General features: G+C 45.0%; 1 protein-coding gene across 1 annotated transcript in view; it reads right to left on the bottom strand.

Annotated features, from left to right (window-relative positions):
- The window catches only part of LOC104147055 (uncharacterized), a 105,207-nt gene that overhangs the window by 3,897 nt on the left and 86,350 nt on the right, over window positions 1-14,960 (bottom strand). Inside the window, exons 4-7 of the mRNA XM_068933741.1 lie at window positions 6,162-6,468; window positions 5,209-5,328; window positions 3,537-3,607; window positions 2,627-2,768 (exon numbers count right to left, since the gene is read on the bottom strand). Coding sequence (XP_068789842.1) covers window positions 3,603-3,607; window positions 5,209-5,328; window positions 6,162-6,468 — 432 coding nt within the window. The 3' untranslated portion in view covers window positions 2,627-2,768; window positions 3,537-3,602. The remainder of the gene's footprint in view (window positions 1-2,626; window positions 2,769-3,536; window positions 3,608-5,208; window positions 5,329-6,161; window positions 6,469-14,960) is intronic.

The raw sequence follows: 14,960 nt of genomic DNA, 5'->3' as shown, positions 1-14,960 counted from the left end.
TTATGACCTCCCATGTGGCACAGGCCAGTCAGCAACTCCTCTATTAAGCCTGAAGCCTTCAGTCAGAAGAAGGCAGTGCAGTCCTCAGAAAACTAAACTGGTCTGTAGCACAAGTAAAGACCAGAGGAGACCCAGCCAGGGGGTGGATGTGTGCAATAACCCCAAATGGTTTTGGCAGATAGACCACATTGCAAGGAAACGCCCAAGCTCAGCAAGTAGTTCAGGGAGGTGGCAGTCACAGGCAAGACCCCAGCCAAGTCCCAAAGAGAGACAGCCGCACTGTACCAGGACATAGCTCACACCTTCAAAGCGTTTTCCCCATCAATTCCTGATGCTTCAGAAGAAGGTGAAGGAAAGCCGACAATGCACTGGCTGTTTTGTACTGGTGAAGAAAAGTCTGTGGCCCTTTGCAATCTGAAACCTTAAAGCAGAAGATCTGGCACGGCCACTGGCTCAGCGCAGAGCTGCAGCAATGAGGGCAATGCAAACTGCTCATCTCTTTCCATCACCATGAGAAAAAGGGACAGAAATGAAAATTCACAGAAGGCCAGAAGAGAGCCTCATCACTATCCCAGTCACACTTTACATGCCTGGGCCAGAGACGTTCTCTCATAAGGCAGATTCAGGCATAGTTTTTAAGTCCCCCAGCCACCAAAATTAGTGTTTTGCTATCTCCTGCCTGGCCATCATTAGGCACTGCTAGGAAGTAGCATCTCATGTCGCAGCTGAATTTGCCTAACTTCAGCATCCCACCATTGCAATTCTGTGATCCTCTGTCACAAAGACATAAGGAAACTTACTGAGAAAATCTGACCAGATCGCACACTTTAACCCTTACACGACAGAGAGGCTTTTATGTGCCCAGCCACCAAATCATTTCAGCGGCCCTCCTGGGACCCCTCCCCAGTGTTTCCATGTCCTCGCTGAGATACGGACACCAGTTGAGATCACTGCAGCCTACGGATGCGCCTACCAGTGCTTGTGCCTTCCCCGAGTCCAATTACTTACTGCTCCATTCCCAGGGTCAGATTGGCCCTTTTCAGCCCCGTTGAACCAGCAGCTACTGTGGCGGTTGTTACCACAGTGACCCCATAATCCTGTTTTCCAAGGCAGAGACGCCCATCCTGTAGGTACTGCCTGAACGCGTTGTTCCCAGATGTATTACTTTTCATTTAACTAAATTAAAACACATTTTCTTGGATTGTGACCGTTCAGCCAGGCAATTCCGATCCCTCTGTAACAGTAAACTATCCTCTTCATTATTTACTAGGCTGCAGGTGGACAGACTGAAACACTAGCTCTGCAAGGGCAGTCCCCATTCAGGTCAATGGACTGCTGATGCTGTACAATAATGACAACTATTTCAGTGCCCAGGGAATAGATTATTTCATAACTGACTCTTTCAGCTGAAATATCCAGCTCTTCTGAGATTTGGGAGCACATTTGGGATCACTGAAGGAGTAGCATCTTTTTATCTGCAGCCTGGCTCATCACTATACGATAACAACCTCTCACTGCCTCCCCCTCTCCATTTCCTCTGTATGTGGAAAATCACAGATAAGAAAGAAAGAAGGGAAACAAATTTACTTCATTACTTTATGCTCCGACTCATGCAACGACAGAGCTGCTGAACCGACCTCAATCCCTTCCCTGTCTCCCCGTCACAGCTGCATCCTACGCTGAGCAGTGTAATGTGGCCAAATGGGGAAACTGAGGCACAGAAAAAAGGCAAAATCAAACTGTCAGCTGGGTTTTAGCTGGTGGCTGCGCTAATACACATAAACTGCTGCTGCAAAGTGTCCTTTGCTCTATAAGAGCTCCTGACACAATACAGGCAGGTACAGGCCCGGAGGACCTCTGCATGCCAATTTTAACGCCCTAAAGCAATTACAGAGAAATTATGAACATTCACTGGATAAAGGTGAGGTTTGGGGATTTTTTTTTTGTTTTTCTGTGGGGGAGGGGATATTTTTTTGCCTGCTCTCTATATCCACAGCATACACAGTATGACCACATAATAAATACCCTTCCCATACAGCTCCAGTGAGGTCAGTAAAGTTACCCTAGGAACGAGCTTGATTTCATTTGGGGCAGAGCTCTTTTGTGAAACCATCAGTGCTAACAACTCCAGCTCATGTATGCAGGCACACCAGCTACTTCACTCTCCCTGTCTGTGTGGCTTTAATGCATTTTACTCTGCTTAGTGGCTGACATGACTTCTCAGATCTTCTCCTGACTTATGGTACCAAGAAGCTATACAAATCATGATGATAAAATAAACCTAAGTGATCTGCCAGAGGTCAACACACTCCTATTCCCGGGGAAGCATGAGCCACTGGGTCAGGGAACTTACCCTATGCTTGTGACAGCATCTTAAGCAATTTTCCAGGAAGACCTCTCTCTCTGTTATGACCACATCTAAACCATAGTGTTAGTAAGAAACATGCAGCAGTATGGAACGGGCTTTAAAAAAAGACCACACTGCATACGCTCAGCTACAGAGATGCATCATAAACTTGGTGTGTGTGCGGCTTACCACCTAGCCTCTTATCCCTCCGTTTATTGAATCAGACGGTGGTGTCGTCATAGCACATGCTAGAAAGGCCACTGGGCCACACACACGTACCTTTCTTGTGCATGTTGCTTAAATCCCATTGATCAATGACTTCCTGCATGGTTACTGGAATGCGGTGGGAAGAGGCACATAAAATTCCCTCCACTCATTTAGCCCTTCTGTCACAGCTCGAGAAGTCCTGGCCCAGCTTCAGCTGAAAAAAAAACATATGAAATATATCAGCTGAGGCTGAACAGAATAGAAACTGATGGCCAGCCGGATATTGCTGCTCTTTCTTTGAGAAGGTTTACTTCCGAAGCTAGTGCGAGTGATTCGTTTTAGAGCCCAGGTGCTAAGGCACTCGCCAGGTATTATGCTTAAGAGGACAAAGTCAGGTTAAAGATAAATCACATAAATCCATTGTCTGTAGGCATAACTTGTCAATGGTTAAAACAGTGTGAAAAGTACAATTCTTTTTTCTAGTGTTTTTATTTTTGTCTGCTTTTCACGGTTTCATCTCGGGCACTCGTGATAAAGTAACCAGAGATTGCTGCATGAAGAATGGAAGTCCTATCCTGCAAAGGATTTCCAGATTTTGATAGCTGGCTTCATTTCAAACAAGAATGAAAAACAAAAGTGTTCACCTGCTTCTAACGGGGCCTGATTAAAAAACAAAAACAAAAACAAAAGCTAATAGCTATTGATTGCTTCAGTTGTTCTGGGAAACAATCTGCAACATTTTAAAGCAATCTGAGTGCAAGAAGTTAGACAGTTAATGACAGTTAATGACAGTTATGTATTCTTTAAAATACATAAAGTTGGGTACACAAAATGGAGACATGAAAAACCATTACTCACTTTAAAAAAATGCAGCCCTCACTAGAAACATGCAATTTTGAGAGATGGACAGAGAAACTTATACAAAACCAGACTCCACCAGAAAAATGCAGTTTACTGTTTCCCTTTCCAGACAGTTACAGACCTTTTACAGTTGGGTTATCATATTCACATCTAGCATCACTTGCATGGAAACAACTGCAGGAAACTGCTAACCTGTTTTAAAAGAAAAAATCAACAATTTCAGCTGTGATTTTAAAGTATACGTGACTCAGAGAAATACCTGTGTAGAGCTAAAAATCAATAAAATACTTGGTCATGCTGTTTTTAAACAAAGCATATATATGCTTTCCTTTCAATGTCACTTATAAGTTGCTGCAATTAAATTAAAGTTCTATTTGGCTACAGAGGTTTATTAAAATATATGTGAGGCAAAATCTTATTCTACAACTGGATTAGCTTAAATATATATAAATATTGCAGTAGCATGTTCATCACCATGCTAGAAAGCAGTCTAATCGAAACTTCAAGTCTTCAGGGCTGGACTTTTAAAGATGTGAAAATGTTGAAAGGCGGTACTGATTGAGTCTTTCACAGCAGCTTAGAAGCTGAATGTACAAAGACATTCATTTAGAAATGCAGTTTAGCAAGCCTTTTAGCTGTCTTTTGTCCAGCAACAAAGCTGTTCAGGTTCTTTAGGCATTTTTGTTTCTGCCCAAAAATCCCCTGCATTTTTGCTGTTGGGTATCTGCACAGCCACATGGGATGGTGAAAAGGTAGCAAGTCAAAAAAACAGGAGAGAAACCTCAAAAACATGCCACCTATGGCATTTACTGTTTTGCATTATCAAAGCATCACAGCTATTTGTGTTAAAGGTATCCTATGATTCAGGCAGGAAAAAAAAAATCAGAGAGCATTTGGGGTAGCCAGCAGAATTTGAGGGTCTCCTCAAATCCTTGCACAGTGCAAGAATGGGCAAACAGGCGCTCCAGAGACCGTTCCTGCTGGTTGCCAGTCCCATACCTGAAGCAACCAGTGATCAGGATGGCAAAAGCAATTATGCCTTCCAAGGGCAATTAGTTGTCATCGGCAGCCCTGCCTGAACACCAATGCATGAAGAAATCAGCCTGAGAAGTGAGGCTGGTGGTATAGCATGCCTCCTATAGCACAGTGGTATAGCATCCTCAGAGTGGCCAGACTGGCTGGGACGCGGAGGAAATCTCCAGTCCTTTCACTGTGCACTGGGACGACATCTAGACCTACCTACCGTGCAGAAGTGTGCAGGAACGCCAGAAGTGGGGATGAGGAAGAAAAATACCCAAACAGCATTGACAAAGATTTCTGGTTCTTTGGGTGTGAGAATAGAGATGGCAGAAAATATTGAGGCTGTGTTGACTGGCATGAAGCTGACGGTATTTGTGTGGTCAAGCACACGTTGCAACATTAGAATTGGATGGGAGAACTTGCATCTCAGGCCAAGGGGCTCGAATCTTCCTGGGTGACTTTGCTGGTTGATATTAACTAGCAACTTAAGGCCGGTACAGAGGAATCTTGAATTTAGCATGACAAAAACAAATCAAACTGAGCTGATTGATAAGGAATTCAAAGAATGAACAATTTCTTCAGTTGCTTACATATCTACTTCAGGAGCTGGGATAACTGGCAAGAGGAACCAGTAAAGAAATGGCAGTAGCTTGGCTGGACTGGAAAAACTCAAACACCAGGATACTGTAATCTCATCAGGAAGGAAAGAAGCAATCAGACAGGTGCTGTGGGTGCCGTTGCCTTCTGTAGCCTACCGATTGCTTGATACTCACTGAGACTGTGGGTCTTCAGCTTGTGTGACTCTGCTCTCATACGTGAAGCCCAGGGGGAAACACGGGGAGCTCTCAAGATCACTTGGCCAAGGAAAAGAAGAGGATGCATTCCTTCATCACCTGTCTTTCGCATAGGAAAGGCAAAGGGGTGTTGGTTGTTACAGGTGACTTTAGTTTGAGAAATACATTCTTGAGGTCCCTCTGATCCAGTGGTAAAACAGTCTAGAGTTTCTAGAACTAACAGATACTATGTACAGAATAAAGAAGCAACTGCATACAAAAGGAAGTAACTTTACTACAGACCCCATTATGGCAGGTAACGACTGATTACTTCCTGGACTGGAAGTGATTGGTTGCAGAGGGACTATCGATTGTGGCCGGATCACACTCTATATGGGCAAAGAGAGGAGGCTCACAAGTAGTAATTAGTATACAGAACTGTTGCATCAAAAAGGTTTCTCAAAGTTCCTGAAAACTGTAAGCAAAATTAGTTAGGATGAAAAATCTGAACAGAAGAAATATGTACAAAAATAGTACAGGTATAATAAAAAAAAAGAGAAACTATTCGTTTCCTGACCACTCCCTCCATTCCGCAATCAAGTTAGAGCTTAAGCTAAAAACTCATCCAAATTCAGCAGCAATTGGAAACTACTAAATAAAGAGATAACAAGGCAGGAGGAAAAAGTAAAGATACTTATGAGACGTTATGAAATGCAAAAAGGTAGTGACGGAAGCTGGGGGCCTTCATGGAAATAATCTTCTACTGGAGTTCCTAATAAGAACATGGGGTTTAAAAATACATTAAGAACAGAAAAATAACCCTAGAAGTGACAGACAGCAATTGCGAAACTAGTAATATTGATGCAGAAAGGCAGAAATAGTTACCTATTACTTCTGTTCAGTACTAGAAAAGAAGTGACAAGGAACATAATTCATATGAGAAGGCAAATTACCTTTCAAGTCCATTAGCAAGCAAGGACAAATTTTTAAATTCAGCAGCATAGTCCTCTGCCTGAGAGATGTGCCAGAGAGTTCTCGTGAGGCCTCCTGAAAAGAGCTCTGCTTCAGAAATATTGCTCTGTAATAGGCGTTTGGTTGTTGGTAAGTGGAAAGCGCCGAGGGTGATATCCTTCTGCCCTGGGCGAGGAGCGCTCTGTAGGAGAAGCGGGGCGCTATCATCTTGCAATCTGCACCGGTGAGGCTGGCCCGCAGCACTGGCTGTGGCTGGAAGTTGGGTTTTCCAAAGGGGTGTTTAAAAACCTGCCAAAAAAGCCACACAGTGAATGGCAAGACTGCATCTGAGTGACAGATTTTAAGAGGGATGCGTTTATTCCTGTCATCACAAAGAAGATTCAGACGCCTTGATTTCAGCGCGAAGGAAGGAAACCGTCACTACTAAATCTTTCTCTGTCTAGCAGGGAAAGCCATAACAACAGTTCAAGGAGGCAAACTTCAGCCAGATCAAATGAGAAAGTTGGCACCAAGTGTGAAGAATGAGGGTGAATAAATTACTTAGAGAGGTCACAGATAGCTCTGTTTCTTCATGTTTTCATTGGCTTCAGCAAGCAGAGAATTCACAACACCAACCGCAGGCAGCCAAGTTGCTCAGCCAGGCTCTCCAGCCTCTCCTCGGTCCATGGAGAAAGACAAAATCTCCTGCAGAGGACGACGCGATGTAGCTAAATTAAGGTCCTGGTTTGAATTACCCACTGGAGGGGCCCATCTTGCTCTCTCTCTCTCTCCAGTGATTGCAGAGGGATCTTGGGGAGACCAGGTGTGTGCCAGGTAAGTGATTTTCTGCCTTTGGGTAGCAGGAATACTCACTTCCAGTGGACAGACAAATCAGCACAACAGGCTTTCTTGCCTTAGGTCAGGCATTCAGAGACCGGTGTAGATGACGCATTTGGCCATTTGTGAAGACTCAGCAACAACCTATAACATTCAGACGCTCAACAGAGCACTTGCCCCGGACAGGTTGCCATGAAGCACAGGCTTGAATCTGCTTATAACGTATTTGTTCAATATCACAGACAAGGCAGCTAACTTACTTCCATAGTTGGCGTCCTTCTCACAAATGGCTCACATCACAGAGAAGGTGAAAAGCCACAGAATAATCAGTATTTACAGAAGATAGATAAAACCAATCTTGTAAGCACTGTGTCAGGAAGCATTTTTTGCATCAAAAATCCTGGGCAGGACAGAGCAAGGTCTAATAGGTTTATTTACATTCAGGTGAGAAAATTTGGATTGTGGATTTGTTTGTTTTCTTTGCATTTATAAGTGAGGTAAAGACTCATATTTGTTGCTCTTATTAGCTCTCTACTGGGAGTCATCTTTCTTCGCCATCCCTGCAGATACTTATATTCCCTCCTTCGCACAGGGTTTGCCAGACTCCTTTTAATTTATTCCATCTGGCTTCTGTTAAAATGCCATTTACTAGCTGATTTGCTCAAAACTGCTTGCTAGGAATGGGTTACAATCCATCACTGCAGCTGGTGAAGAAGCCACAGGCGTGTAGTTACACGGCTACCACATGCTCAGGTAAAACCTGACCACCTCAGTGGGCCCACGGGCAGTATCAGCCATGCCGAGGACTTGGGTGGTGGTGGGGGTCCAGTGGATCACATGGAGAGGAAGTGAGCCCAAATACTCTATAGAATATTTGCTGTAATGAACATCTGCACGTTACAGGCGGGAGAGACCCATTTTATGCACAGAGCTTGGAAAGGTCTCCCTACTCTTTCTTTTCCTCCAGTCTACTCTTGCTGCTTGCGAATCTCCCTTTTCTTCAACTGCTATTTGTATGAAAGGTATGAAATATACCTCCCGGTCAAGGCTAAGGACTTTCTGTTCTAAGAATCTCAGTGATTTTACTTTAATTCATTTCTAAACAGGTTCATTTAAACCACCAGAAACGCTAGTGGAAACACTTCTACTTTCACTTACTTTTGGTTAAGTTTGACTGGATCCCCGGCTGATTAAAGCTACACTGAAGAAATCATGGTGTAAACCCATACTAAGAGGGTGCATTTGGAGTTTATTCTGCTTTAAATGGTTTATTAGACTACAGTAATTCTTGCATGGAAAAAAAAATGTGATCGATTCCTACCTACCTATACACCAAAGCACTGCAAAAAAATTTGTCTCTCATTCCTAGTTTCTCATTAAGGGCCACACGTTGATTATTTATTTATTTTTAATTTAGTAATAGCAGCAACAAGAAGAACTACCTCCTTGACCTGGAGAAGTTGCCAAATGTTTAGTTCAGAACCAATTTCAGTGCTACTGTAATCCCCTGAACTAGAGAGTTAGAGCAGAAGAAAAGCTGAGCCAACCTGAAACTGTAGCTGTGTGAATGGCGCCAATCTAATTAAGTTATGAAAAACTGTCCCTCTGGAGATGAGTCTCCTGCAGCTCACAGGCAAAAAGGTGGAGAACATGTGAATCTGGCCACAAGCCTTAGCTGTTGACAACCCAACTTACAAAGCATCTGCATGCATGCCCTTTGGGAAGAAAGATAAGTGGTACTCACGGGAACCACGCATTTGTTTAACTCTTTGTTCCATACTCGACCAGGCAAGGAGAAAATGTTTCATATTATGCTGAATACCATCCCAGATTCTGGCAGGATTACTCGTCAATATTATTACAGCCTCTTCAGTTACAGTACTTCAGCTATAAAGTAGTTAGACTGGCTTTGAAATACAGAAATTCAGGCAATACAATCACACTATGAAAGAGTGCTCATTAGCCTCTGGCTGACCTTGAAAATTTGTGTCTCTCTCCAATTCTTCCACAAATTGCCTTTATGGAGACCTTCTTAGTTCTACCAAGTCACAAGATTTGACTGTGTGACTCATGTTTTTTTAACCACTCTCTCACGATCACAAGGCATGCTTGCCTTTTACACACAGCCACAATTGCTACAAGGAGGATATGTAAAAATGCACCAATGGTCTTTTTAATAGTGGCCTGTTCTTATTTGTTTGGGATTTTTTTTTCCCCAATCTCAGAAGTTTCATAATGAAACAGTTGGTCTTAAAAAAAGTGTCACTCATCAAGTCAGATCCTATGCCTAGGTCACAATGAGGACTTTGTGAGATTGTGACCCGGCATGATAAAGTTCTGTAGCCGTCGAAGCTAAATGAAGTGTAATCAGATACTTCTGGGGGCATGAGCTGCTTCTCAAAGGGATGCTTTCTCTTGTCTAAGACAAATAGCACCACTACACGTGTCCTTCAAGATCTGACTGTAGCTGGACACAGGCCACCAAAAATGTTGAACCAATAGGTTGACCCGTATCCTTAATTTATGTCTCTGTTAACAATAGTGCTTGCAGCTGTGGAGGAGCCCTCCAGCAGAACGTTTGGCCTGAAGTGAAGTGCTCGGCTCAAACCGCACTGTGCCCTAACGTAACAAAAATCAGCTCCTCCATGGCAAAGTTCTCGGGTGCATTGTTTTCAGCAGACCTTGGCATCGGCGTTCGCCACCTGAAATAATTACCTGCTTGTGGCAAGGCTCGAGCCAAAAGTTGTTCAGTGATTCCCTGAGTCCTTCTGCACGGCAGCAAGAGCCGACTGGACAGAATAGCACCGACCCAGCTGCTCCTAGACCCAAAAAGAGGGAGAAAAGTGCTACCTAAAGGAGCCCTGGCTTTGGTCGCGCAGGTCACCCAAAGAGCCAGAGAGAGTGACAGCTGACTCAGACTTCACGGTCACATAGATGAGCCACACCTGCAATTGCACATGCACAGCGATGACGCAGCCAAAGGGCACCTTTGCCGAGCGTGGCGGCCCCTCGGTCGCGCGCCACCACTCCACTCTCTCTGCTTCAGCCATGGGTGGATCGCTATCGGCATCGCTGCAGGAGCAGTGCCTCTTCGTTTGCCAGACGTGACCCAGCAGCGTGTGCTGGTAAATAAACAGATGCACAGCTCTAATTCCACCCAAAAGAGGGCAGTGCTGCTTGCGGACACGCAGACAGGCAGGCAGGACGGTAGTTTGCTCTCCAGCTGCTCGGCTTTCCCAACCAGCTGACAGAAACTCTCCCCAGCTCTTGGCGCAGGCAGAGCAGTCCACAGAGCTCGCTCTCACACACTTTTCTTTAGCCTCTGCTCTCACTTCCTCCCTTTGACTCATTATCTTATTTGCCATCGTTTCTCTTGAAATTCAATGGAAGAAATCACATGGACCCCTCTATGCCAATGCTGAGCACCTATACTAGGTGTCTCTGTGTCACCCCCATCTATCGGTTATTTGGCTGCTATCCGGTCCACGCCTTTTGCACAAGCAGCTTTTCAAATGAGCTGTGGCTTGGGTGTAGCCGCGAACAGAAATTTGGATGGGCTGCAGTTTATGGCAATCAGGCAATGTTTAAAGGCTTGATGTCACAGGAAACCACTGATATTGCAAATGATTTAGAGCACTGAAGAATGCCCAAAACACCAGCTGTTATCCCCCTGTTCTAGTGGCTAAGTATTTTCAAGCAGCCTGTTTGTCCAACGCCTAGGCTCTCACCTTCAGCAGGTGTGGTTTTCGAAATAAAGCAATCAAACCCAAACACCCGCTGTTAGTGCTTGTACATATCATGGTCATCACTCAGCCACAGGGCTGTGTGGGTTTCTGTGGCCCCAAGCCGACACAGGTCACAGCCCTGAGGTGGGGAGAGACGCTCTCTTTGTTTCCCAGCATCAGAGGGTTTCTCAATCTGGCAACCTCTGCTGTCTTGAGGTTGTTCAGCTAATGCTGTTTTCATGCTAAAAACACCAGACATAATAGCAGCAGCCAAGGTATTAACAATAAAAACAGCCACAAAGACAATAGCAACACAAGTGTAGCTCATGAGCTTAGCTATGTTTAATGGTACAGGATCTGCAGAGCCTCTGGGAGCTGGACTCAGAGCAAAAACCACAGCCAGCTTTCCCTCCTCCACTGCCCATGATGGTGGGGAATGACCCTCCTCCAAACCAGCAGAGCCTTTAACTCTGGGGTGAAACGAAACACCGCTCCAGCAAGACGTGGCAAACATGGGTCTGCATGTGTGATTTATTATGCAAACATGTTTGTATGGGATTTTGTGCTGTAGGTGAGACACAGCCTTTACCTAGACTGGGTCGATAGCATCTCACACCAGTCACCCTGATAATCCACCTCTGCCTTCGTGGGGCATGCTGCCCCCTCACAGATTTCCAGACACAAGATGAGTCTCCAGCTGCCTGGACTGAAACATCTGGTTCTCTGTGCTGAGAAGAAACTTCTGTAAATATACTTCCTTTCAATGCTGGGACTGACCTTCCCACGTGAGAGGACCCTGCTTAGGGAACAGGGGCAGACATGACTATGGACGGACACAACTTGCACAGCTCCTGATCAACCTCTAGTGGTTACCAGTGAGACAGCCCTTTCAGAAAGTCTCGCCTGGGTACCAATGTCACCCCTGCACTGACAAATGCAGGTGCTGTCCCTCAAGATTGTTTCTTTCACTCACAGAGAAATCAATATAGCAGGGCCAGATTATGCTCTAACTATAATGTCCTTAAATCACAGACGTAAGAGCTCTGAAATGACCTGAGCATACTGCATGTAACCCACTCCTTTCTTCAACACCTAGAAAATATCTTTGCCAGGTGAATTCCATCTAACTACTTCCATTTGCCTTAACGTAAGTGTCTAGTACTACCTGAGATACCCAACAGGCACCTGAGACATCAGCATGAGGCTGAGGCATGGGGTCTGCAGGAACCTGGAAGGACACCCTAGGGCATTTAAATTGAGATGGATTCCTTCATGTGAGCTAGACTGCTATCTAAGTAAAGAGCAAAGCCTATCACCTGTCCTGCAGATCCCCTTCTCTCCTGAAGCTGCCTGGACACACACCCTTCCTAAGTAAAAAAACGGACAAGAGGCAGACCCTACATGCACCCTCAGAGCAAGACCTACAGCCCGCAGTAGAGCGCAGTGCAGAAAATCAAACTGGTATATCCACTCAGCACAGAGCCATGTGGAGACACTAGCGTGACTCTTGAAATAAAGGACAGGTTATTGGTACTCCACCCGAGATAATAAGTCCCAGTCCCTAATGGCTCTGTATTACTCCCAGCTTTGGAGCTGGTGATGTAGTCAACTGACTCACTGCATGATGTTAATCTGCTCCCAGATGCCTGTTTTAGTTGATGGCACCTGCCAATTGACATTGGAGATCTGCAGGTGGAACCTCAGCGTGGCCTGCAGTTTTTCGGGCACAACAAGCAAAAATTTGCATTTGCTTTTATTTCTATGATTTTTAGGTGCATCTGGTTAGATGTTAGACTACTCTCTGCTTCCCTGGAGACATGATTCTACACTGAGAGTTTGATGTGGTAGGGAAAATCCAGGCCTGTTTCTCCAGAGAGAGAGAAAAAAAAGTTAATGCTATTGAGTGTTAGGAGGTGAGCAAGGCCACTTTTACTGCATTTGGGAAAATGCAAATATGAAATTCTTTCCCAGTGAATAGCAACAGTACCGTGCTATGTAGAAATTTGGGGAATGAGGCATGTTGAAGAGTGAATTAAATCCTTGTGAACCCATCCAGCTTTACAGATGTTGAGGTTTGATTTAGCTTGCTGTTGTGTCAGTTTTACATGGAGGCAACTCCACTGAGACCTCTGGAGTCACTAAACACTGCTAGAAGAAAGAGGAGACTCAGATGCTGCCACCCTACTAACTATGCCAAGAAACAACATGCACTTCCCAAACACTTCATCTATTAAGCAACAGCAGCAGCACTGACGAAGACTTCCATGATCCGCTTTGCCCGTTGCCTTATCTGTGAGTCCAGGGGGACCACCACCGGGAGGAAGAGGTCAGCAGTTTATCAGGACCCACTCCAGTTTTGGCCTCCCTGCAGTATTACAGGAATGTCAGCATCTGCATTCTGCCATTTACACGTTATCACAGCATACAGGCTTTAAAGGGCCCTTTGCTGTACCATTTGGTGCCCAGATTTCCCTTCCCTCTTAAATTACTGTCATATACTGCAACCACTTTAATGCTGGAGCTAATGTAGCACCCTCTCTGCTGAAAGGCTTCATTTCCGGTATTGTAATTGCAATATGCCCCATCCTAATCATTATCACCCCTGTTGAGGGATTGCGTTTCCACCACATACTGGGCCTTATGCTCTGGTTTACAGTGGCACTAAGTCCCCTGAACTTACTCCTCATTTATACTGGCAAGAGAAAAATCAAGGCCAAATCAATGTCATTTTGAGTAGGCCTTTCTGAATATGCAGAAACCAGGGGCATTAAGGGCTTGAGCCTTCCCATCCACGAGCCAAGAGGATGGCTTCATCTTGTGAAATAAGCTAGGTGTCTAAATGATGCTGGGTGCAAACTGTGCTAAACACCAGGAACAGCCTTTGAGCAACTGTCAGTCGAAGCATCTGCTTTCCGCCCCCATTCATGGAGGAAGGGTGGAGCAGGCTAGACTGGGATGGGAACGCGATCCGTATCTTGCTGCTGCAGTGCTTGCATAACTATCGATTTTACTCATGCAACTACATCGTGTCTCCCTCCCCTCACCATGATGAACTTTAGGCAGCAGAGTGGGCGTAGCAATGTGACCGGCGCTGTCCAAGTGCACAGAGCAAAGCGTGTGCACCCTGTGTGGAGGAGCCAGGCTTCGCTTGTGATTCATGCCGCTCCCTAGGAGCGATTTTGCAGCCCTGCAGCCATGCAGCCAGGTGCCCACGCCAGCCCAGGCAAATGCAGCCTTGCAGTCGTTTCTTCTCTCTGCCCCGAAATCGAGCCTTGGCTGCTGGGAGAAAGGATTGGGTTTCTTTTTTTGTTTTTTGATACTTACTTATGAACCCACTCAATTTTGCAACATTGGAAAATGAAGGCTTTGATCATTGTTTATTTTGTGTCCTGCTGTGGGGAGGGACAGAGAGAGCGGGGTGAGCTAAAGCAATGGAAATTAGATTGGAATAGAGCAGTGCGAAAAACAAGAAGGTTGAGACTGTGAGCAGGAGGACCAGACTTAGGACACAAAAGTCTTTTTATGCATTTAGACATTGTCTTATAGCTGTACTATGCATGCCTCAGATGCCTACCCCATATGCATCGAAAGCACAAACAGGTATAGAGAGCTAACAGAGCCCACCGGGCTTTTGTGAGCTACTATTCAGCCTAAGGCATAAATTGGATGACCTTGCCATTAGCTAAATATCTGTTAAATATATATATAGGTATGTGTGTAAACTGAACTCCCTTAAAAGAAATCAGAAATCAAAAAAGCTATCCTGGGGTTAAAAATGACAGTGGAAATCATGTCAGGTAACCTTACTGAGTCTGGCAAACTCTAGAGCCGTGCTGAGTTAATCCTGGCCCTGACAATTCCCAGGGTTTCACTGCTCCTCATTCAGTGTGTGGTCCTCGGTCGGGGCAGCTATGTATGTCCCTGATCTCAGCATCACCAGGCCTCCAGCTTACTTGTCTGTTCCCTCCCTGTTGCGCTCTTTTTCATTATAATGGAGTAAAATGGAGCAGTGGTTGGAGTTCAGCTAAAAGGAAAATCAGAGGCTTTAATGTTTGACAGCACAGTTTGGGATAGCCCAGTGGGGCCTGATTCTCAGAGGGTGAAGAGTACCTTGTCTTTATGAATTATGTGCACGAGGGGCTTCTGAGAGTCCACGAGATGCCTATCTCCCTCTAAACCACCCAAATCCCTTTTAAAACACAGCCTTTTTATTTTCATGTTTCCATAACACCTCATTTC

This window comes from Struthio camelus, chromosome 2 (genome assembly GCF_040807025.1).
Source record: "Struthio camelus isolate bStrCam1 chromosome 2, bStrCam1.hap1, whole genome shotgun sequence".
Lineage (NCBI taxonomy): Eukaryota > Metazoa > Chordata > Aves > Struthioniformes > Struthionidae > Struthio > Struthio camelus.
The sequence above is the reverse complement of the archived record's forward strand: the minus strand, read 5'-3'. Positions and strand labels throughout refer to the sequence as shown.